The sequence below is a fragment of the Notothenia coriiceps genome, unplaced genomic scaffold (assembly GCF_000735185.1).
Source record: "Notothenia coriiceps isolate Sejong01 unplaced genomic scaffold, NC01 NC01_scaffold00007104, whole genome shotgun sequence".
Taxonomy (NCBI): domain Eukaryota; kingdom Metazoa; phylum Chordata; class Actinopteri; order Perciformes; family Nototheniidae; genus Notothenia; species Notothenia coriiceps.
The window spans coordinates 1-8,728 of record NW_011339805.1 but is presented as its reverse complement, the minus strand read 5'-3'; the positions used below and the strand labels follow the sequence as shown (position 1 = coordinate 8,728).

The 8,728-nt window shown below is 39.8% G+C and overlaps 1 protein-coding gene across 1 annotated transcript; it reads left to right on the top strand.

Annotated features, from left to right (window-relative positions):
* Window positions 1–2,759: 2,759 nt before the first annotated feature.
* On the top strand, window positions 2,760–6,659 carry LOC104943899 (transmembrane protein 88-like). Its single transcript, XM_010769367.1, has 2 exons — window positions 2,760–3,050; window positions 5,160–6,659. The coding sequence occupies exons 1-2, from the start codon at window positions 2,760–2,762 to the stop codon at window positions 5,385–5,387; spliced, it is 519 nt and encodes a 172-aa protein (XP_010767669.1). The 3' UTR covers window positions 5,388–6,659.
* Window positions 6,660–8,728: the final 2,069 nt, after the last annotated feature.

The following is an 8,728-nucleotide window of genomic DNA, read 5'->3' as shown; positions in this document are numbered from 1 at the left end:
CTATGGCTATGATTCCCGCCTCCAACCTAACAACTATACTACATTTAACACATGTATCGGTACCAGTAAAGGAGGTAGGGAAGTAACCAAACATGAGACAGTTAGAGCAGGAAATAGCACCCGAGGGTGGGGAAAGAGCCATGGCTAGCTATCAAGCTAAAGTAGCTACCGTTAGCAAACCCGAAAAGAGTGTAGGCAACTGTGGAGTTACAGTCGCTAAGAGAAGGAGAGTTTGTGAGTGCTTAAGCTGTAGTAACGTGTGATTACAACGTCAGGCAGTTGCCGTGATCAAGAGTTTTAAAACGATCGATTAAGTTAAGATAATAAGCTATCAGCAACAGAACAGGCACACGGGATACCCGGAGATGACAACAACAACCGGAAGTTACAACATGCTTACCGCAATAGTGGTCCGTGTAGAAACAAGAGCCAAGAGTCAGTACAGTGAATATGAATATTATATTTTAACTTACATACACTGTACACACTGCTCCTTAAAGCAAGCATGCATGTTGTATGTCAGGTTCTGTAAATGCTCTCAATATAAGCTTCATTTTCAGCTTCACTGAAACAGAAAATCTACTCACGTTTTTTTTATCTTCGCACTTTCTGCAAACTATTTAGTTTAAATCAGATTTTCTATAGATATTCATGTTTAATCTTTGTAAAGTTCATTTCACGTTGATGAGGTGTCAGAGTGATGGCAGTTACTATAAAAACGAAATGACTAAATAAAAGCATAAATAAAAGCAGTAGTTAGGTCCTCGAACGCCTTTTGCCGCTCATTGCAGAATTCTGTGTATGTTCGTCAAAGAGTTTCAGATGCTGTGCCTCTATTCAAGGACATCCTCACAGCCCTGTACTCAATCTCATTTCCAAAGTGTGAAATTCCCTCTTTCTCTCCTGTGATAGCTTCATTTCATAGTGAAAGATAATCATGGCCGCTATAATTTCTTTCAGTCATGCTGGTCAAAGACAGAGAGCGGCTCCCCAAATGACACAGAATCTTTAATGCAGAAATGATAAGAGTTTAGTCACCTAGTGTGATTCCACATTACCGTATAATGTGTTGGTACTTCCAGTTAAAGCCTAATTGCTATTTCTTTATGGCGTCGCCAGCTTTATCAACCTTTACTTGCCAAATAAACAGTATTTAAGCATTTAAATGAACAGTTATGTGATAACAGTATTTCAGGCGAAAAATGAACTATTTGGATTAGCAATATGCGATCACTTTATCCAAAAAACGTATGTTTTAGAAGTGACAGCAATGTTTGGAGCTGGCTGTATGAGAGAGCCCAGACTGCTTACAAAAACACATCAATAATGTTTTTATAATTACATCTCACTGCCAAAATGGTAGACACAAGTCCATACTGCAAGTCTAACAGTAGGCTGTTAAAACCTGTTAAACCCCGAGCCTGTTTTTCAGGTTTCAGGCTCGAAAATGACATTCCCAGAACAAATGACCATATCTTCCCTTCTAAAAGGGTTAAATTAATAATCTTTTTTCTCAAAGTAATGAGAAACCTGTGAGTTGGATGTAGAAAAGTCAGAATAAATATAGATGTTTTTTATTTTAAAGAAAATTCAGATTGAACATTGTAAAAAACTGTAAATTATAGTGTACGTCCAAAAGATATTTTGTACTTATAGTGAAAACTAACCTTGGAGGAAGCTTTAGCAAAGTACAACATATAATAAGTACCCTGTATCAAGATTGATGCAAAACAAGTGATATTTGACCTTTTTAGACAGATTTAGCACAAAAAAACCTCTTCTGGGGCCATTTGGGTGGATTTTTCATATCTCTGGCCCCCCTTGCTGGATTTTGACATGTGACATATCTTTCTAACCGTCAGAGCCAATGGAATCGGGGGGAACTCCCACATAGTCCTTATTTGGTAATGTGTGTGTGTTAGACTGCCGCATAGCCAAGACCGGAAGCAGCAGCCACTCTGGCGGCTATCATTAGCAGCTAACTTTTTCTCTGCGATTTTTACATAAAAATTGAATTATGTATTATAAATGAAATATTTTTTTTATACAGAGACGTTAAAAACCTATGGATTAACCGATTCAACCGCGTTTTTTCTCATTGTAATGCCATTGAACACGTCTTTTGATCAGATTGACAGCTACGGTGAGACGATCTCCCTAGAAGCTCCGTAAAGGTATGTGTTGTGATGTCTGTGTTTGTTTCCCCTGTCGCGAGTTTGGATCACTCAGTGATGATACTATATACCTAAATAATCTGTGGAAGCTCAGCTTTAATCGGATATCTTGTATGTACAGCTACGATAAGTAATAAGGGTACTTTTATCTTACTTAACAGGTTAATAATAACTATATTTTCAATAACAATAGCCACACATTTGGCCATAGCTAGCTAAATAGAACATTTGTTAGCTAGATGGTACATAGTGTGTGTGTGTGTGTGTGTGTGTGTGTGTGTGTGTGTGTGTGTGTGTGTGTGTGTGTGTGTGTGTGCGTGTGCGTGTGCGTGTGCGTGTGGCTGGTTTATTATTTTATTTTTTTAAAGAGAAGAAGGGGGGCAGGGCATTGCAAACATGTTAAATAACTTAATTGTCCATTAAAACAGATTATCATTATACACATTTAAAAAGGCACAGGAATGTTTTTGCATGCATATTCTCTTCTTCTATCTCTTTTTCATCCATTCAATAACAACTCAAGGGATGTATCAGTATTACCCCTAAACCCGCTCTCTCATTTTGTATCTCTCCTTCTGCCACAGGATGTGTGGTGTGGATGTGGACCTGGAGGATGGTTCAGTCGAGGAAGAGAAAGAAGATGAGTTCTGGATCGGGGAGGGAGTGAAGATGCTGCCCCCTCCTGTGGCCCACAGCGGGGGCAGTGCATGGGGCAGCCGCAGGGGCAGGGTGGGATGCCTGGCCTGTGGGGCGGCCCTCGTCCTCTGGGACATCTTTGTGGTTTCAGCCAGCGCTTTGCTCCTGGCTGTTGTCTTCTCTCTGGTGCTGCTCCCTGCAATGCTGCTGCTGTACGCCGGGTTCCTCTGCCACTCCAGGGTGAGATATCACTCTGTTATGCGGTTATTGTTGTTTAATGTGCAAGCTGAGAGGACAAGTTTACTATTATTCTAGTATTATGACTACTGATGTAAAAATGTCGCTCATTAAGTAAACCCATATAAAATGATCATCAATTTCGTGTTTCAGCTAAAGCAAGCATTTGTTTTTAATCAAAACACAGCACCAAAAGGCAGACAGACACAGTTAATGGATAACAGGTGAACATTAAGAAGTATTTATTAGCTAGAGGGCCAGATGTTTCTTTCTCAAGGAGTTGTTGAAGAGCAAAACAGAGCTTTAAGCAGAGTAATTTATCATGTTTCCCGAGTGGCTAAAAAAAAACGTCCTGCAGCTTTAAAAAGGAAAGTGCTCTCTGTGTCGACCTGACAGTATGTTTACATATCCAACAAGAAGGACATCTGCACTTTTCAAGGGAAGTTTAGGCAAGTAATCTTGTGACATTTAGAAAGAGGATTATCTCTAACTGGCACCTGGAGTCTTTGAGGGAAACAGACATCCTTTTTAACAGCAGTGATACATCTATACCTGACACTATCTCCACAGCGTTTTTCAGGCTTTTTTATCGGGTTGTACCTATAGTTTTGAAGCTTTCAACTGATTAAAGTGAATGCTGGAGCTTGTCAGTGTTCTTGTTATGAGGTGAGGAGAAGGGTGCGCCTTGTTATTTGGATGAGTGATATGCGGGGCAGACAGATCATCAGTAAAATAGTGTGATTGCACGCATCATGCTGATTCATGCTGTGAAGATATACAGCTTTGTCTTCGTCTCACTGCACAGGTTGTTACCAAACAGCACCCTCAAGGTATTTAAAAATGAAGCCAATTCGGAAAAGTGCCTTAAACCTGCATTCTCTCTAATGGCCATCATTACAAAAGGAAATCTCGGGTTGCATAGAAGTGTATGAGTACCCTTTTCCTGACTTTGGTTTGGGCTATTTTGTGATTGACAGGTTGCTACCCCTTTTTTGAATGTTGTCAGTTTCTTCAGTTTACAACATTAACCCTCAAAGTGTTTTCAGTTCATAGATGTTATCAAATTTAAGTCAGTTAAAACATTTATGGTTGCTTCAATATGTCTTGTTCAGTGCTTTGTTGTATTTTGGTATTTTTCTCCACCCTCTCCAGTCACGTATGGTTCCAAATATACAAGATGGTGATGGTCAAAATGCCTACCTCGAGGCTTTAAAACTGAAATTCACAACCAACGGGTGTCATAACATACTGTTCATAACACCACATCCTACATTCGATACAGTTGGTCCCTTCCCTCTGGTTTCCCTGTATTGAATGATGTGGTTTCTGAAGTATGACAAGAGCATACAATAATGAAGAACATTGAATGCGTGCGCATGCAACGCTACTATTATCGCCAGAGCAAATGTCAGTTCTGAGCAAACAATTACAGACAATGTCAGTCAGAGAGTTCTCCCTTTTGTGGAGACAGACTGAACATGGCGAAAGGGCCCCACTGAGAAGACAAGAGTGTCTGATTTGGTGCCAGCGCCAGCTGTGCACTGACACGCTGTACTGTGAGAGAGCACAGTGCACTTGACAGAGGTGTGTGTGTCCGTGTGTTCATGAGTGAGTTAGACACTGCCGTTGCTAGGGTGCTTTTGGTGGAGGGGAAGCTCCTTTTGAAAAGTCTTACAATAGGAGGTTTAGTTTGTCTGAGTGGGCTTGACAGAGAAAGAGATGATGTTCTCGTACTTTGTGTACTTATGTTTTTGTGAAGATGTTAGTGTACTTGTGAAGCAGCCCGTTTGACGTCTTTCTATAGTTCCCATCTCTTTCCTCCTCCCTCTCGTTCGCCCTCACAAGGTGATTGACAGCTCAGAGGGTTACTGACAGCTACTGAGCCATTTCTTATCTGAACTGCAGAGGGAGGCTGGGAGAAACTCTTTCACAGCCCACTACCCACAACGTCATTCTGCACATCGAGCATAGATCAACACACACAAATAACAATTCCCACCTCTTTGCTTTGTGACAGAAGAGAAGAAGCCCCTGCTGATCCCAAAAGGTGCATCATGTCCTCTGGGCCCCCCCATGTCTGCTTTAATGATGCCTCTGTGTTTTTCCTTGTAGGTCCTTGACGCCCCCTCTGCGATATGCGGCTACCTTGACGACAACAGCTGCTCCGCCCTCATCATCTTGGGTTTTGTGATGATGTCACCGCTCGTGGTCGTGGCGGCGGCCATTTTCTGCGGGCTGGTCCGAAGGTTTCGAATCCTGCTTCTCATTCAGCCGATCTCACGTGCCTGGTACCGAGGGCGACTGTTGGACTGGGCCGGCAGCCTCCACGCCTGGGTCTGATCGAGGCGAGGCTTCGGAGGGTCGGATATGCTAACAGCCCGGGGAGAGAACGGAAAGTTGGATTAGAGTGAAATCAGCCAGAGAGATACAGGGGGTAGACAAAATAACAGAAACACCTCCAAATGTATTCAATATTGTGAAATACAGTGAGATGTAAACACAACTGGATGCTAGTTTCACGCTTTGGTAAAAAAACAGTTATTCACGTTCTTGCAGAGAGGTACTTAAATTTCTTTTTGAGGGTGGTTAATGGGGGGAAAGGGTTTTAGACAGCAATGGCTTTTTGGGGGGGTTCATTACCAGGATTGGCTACCAGGACAAATGGGCTGTGGACAGAGCCATGCTAGATGTTTTCGCCTGTTTCCAGTCTTTATGCTAAGCTAGCTAACCTGCCCCTTACTTTATAATTTTACTTAACTGACAGGTGTGAGAGTTTTGTTGTTCTCAAGCTTTGTACTGTTGTTGTACTGAGTTGCATATTGAAAGGTGTCTTTGTTATTTTGTCTACCCACTCTATGTTTATTTTGTGAACATTTGATTGTGCTTAAGTTGATTGGAGCAATTTCAACCTTTGCGGAGTGATGTCTGTACTTAAACTTCACAAAACAAAACATATTCACAAGTAATTTGATAAAAGAGGAACAAAATGCATCTTAGGACAGTTAAAAATCACTTTTGTAAAATGAAGGGGACAGGAAGGATTCTCATAAATATTGCAATATCACAATGGCTTTGACCCAAAAAAGACTCAGAGGAATTGTCATATATCAGTTGACAAGGTAGCAGAAACAAAAACCGCTTTATCGTTGTGGTATTTGATTAAACATTATTTATTAAAAACATATTTTTGTGACTTTGTGTCGCTCTGTTTCATGTTGGACTTTCTCAGAAATGTATTTCTGTGAAGTTATGTGTGGTTGTACATTAGAAGTCTAGCAGAAAGTCAAAACATAATTGCGCAAATTATATTTGAGGTATTTTGAGATTAACTTGGTTTAGTTAGTTGGTTTTCATTTCCGGGGACCTTCAAACACCCTGAAAATAGGGTAAATAAAGACGTAAGATAAAAATCAGCATATGTGGATTTTAATATTGTCTGTTAGGCAAATAAATAGCCATTTATGTTTGTTTATCTGATACAGCAGCATCACTAGCAGTCATGTCTTGGTGGGAGGGAGGGCTATATATGAAACATATTTCATTTAAGTGTCTCTTAGATCACATTGTGCCATAACAAAACAGACCCTCCGTTATAAAAACAACAAACATCGACAGTACGACAAAGAAAAATGGCTGTTCAGTGGAGTCCAGGTGTTAAGGGGAAGATTTGAATAATCAGATAAGGAGCTCATCCTGCTGCCTCTTTGCTTTGCTCTTTGTCCGCGTGTCAATGCTCTGTATTCAGATTTGAAGTTTAGTTTTTTAGAAGAAGCTTTGAATTGTTTTCATGATGAGCGGTTGTTACTTGTTCTGTGCCACTGTTATAACACTGACATTTATTTATTTCCTATTAAAATATATCGAGTTGCATGCTTTCGTTAATCCTGTGTTGATCCTCCATTTAGTGGACATTGTTTATTTACATTAGTTAAGCCCTTTTAACTTCAGGTATTTGAAGTTGATTGAAAGGAAACATTTTTATTTTTGCAAAGTTCAACACTGGTTAATCACCCCTAAAGATAATGATTTTGGAAAAATGACAGGGTTTATTTTTTGTTGACTTTTTAATTTCAGTGTAAACAGAAACACATTGTCCTTTTCAGACCTTGCACCAAAAAAGGATGGTGTTTATTTTTACATTGTGTATTTTGTCTCCTGTTGTAAAGGTTTGTGGATTTGAGTCCAGTGTGATTCACCCTCTCCAAAATACATCCACATAGCACATAAAAACACAACACAAGGCCACTATGACCTCAATAAATAGAAATAAAACATTGTGACAAAGTCTATGACACAACACAAATGCTTCAACAATTTACTTTTTGTCCCATTTGTGCAAATTAAAGGGACATTTTGCCTTTGATGTTTTGTTTGTCGTGTCTCCTGATAATGTGTCTAGTCCATTTACCACCATATTGACGGATACATCATCCTCCTCTTGTTCAGAGTGTGCAGTGTTGACGTGTAATTGCACTCAGTAGAAATGTAGGCGTTCACTTAGCAATTTATGTGAGCTCCTCACAATGTCTGCCAAGCAAAATAGTGTATTTCTGCTTGGCAGACAAATATACAAAAGGTCAAATCTCAACATCCAATCGTAAAGAGAAAATGTGTTTTTGGCACATAGTAATCAAAACTGTGTAGTACCGCAAGCTCGAATTGATTCCTTGTTTTTAAACCAGGAAATTCAATTTTTAATGTAAGTGTTAAACATTTACACTACAGTGTTAGGAATTAGTGGCTTGTAATTAAACATAAAATCAGTTATACCACAAACTTGGGAAAAGGGATGTTGTTGTTTATTGTTGCTTTTTTTTACTATTGATTCTATACTTCAATTTTTCTTCATTAAATATAAGTCGAATATTTTTTTGTTGTTGGTAGGTTTATGTACGTCCTCTAAACTAGTCGGCACCTTTTTGGATAAAAAACAATTGAGTTGCATTTTTTGCTTGCATGTCAAAAAAGTTGTATTGTATTTTGTTATAATTTACTATCACATGAACTGTGTCATTTTGATAATTTGTTTACAGAATACACTGAACTATTTTTTCTTAACATCAGCAGTACCAACTAGATGTATCCCAATGGTAGGGTAATGTTGGAGTAATATGTTGTTTTCAAAGCTATACCTTCAAAGTACCATCCCCAACTATTTATTTATCTATTTATCAACCCTACATCATCAAGGTAGAGTTCATGCACAGCTGATTGTGTTTAGACTGTGAAACTTGGCAGCTGGAGCAGAAATCCCACAGAAGCTGTTATCAGCAGCTTAACGTTGTTCACCCAGACATGTAGTGCAAGTGGTCGACATCACTTTGTTGTCAGTTGTCTCCTCTCCTCATTGTGCAATTGGGTGTTTCTCTATGTCAAGGAAGGATCCTTCAGAGCCACTATTTCACGGATGCTATGTCATCGAATCCCTCCGAAGGACTGATCCAATGTACAGATCAGGATCCTTGGAATTCTACCGAGGACTGAGTCCTTTGTTGCGGGACATTTTGAGGATGCACATGTGTATCCTCTGCGGTCTTAAAAGCCCAACGATACTTTGGGCACGGAACAATTTCCCAAATCTTTGGCGGAAAATGGCTGAATCCAGGCAGTACACATTTAAATGTAAGTATGTTCAGTGGCGTAGTAAATGTGCACATGACTTGTGTTTAAAGTTTATAGTC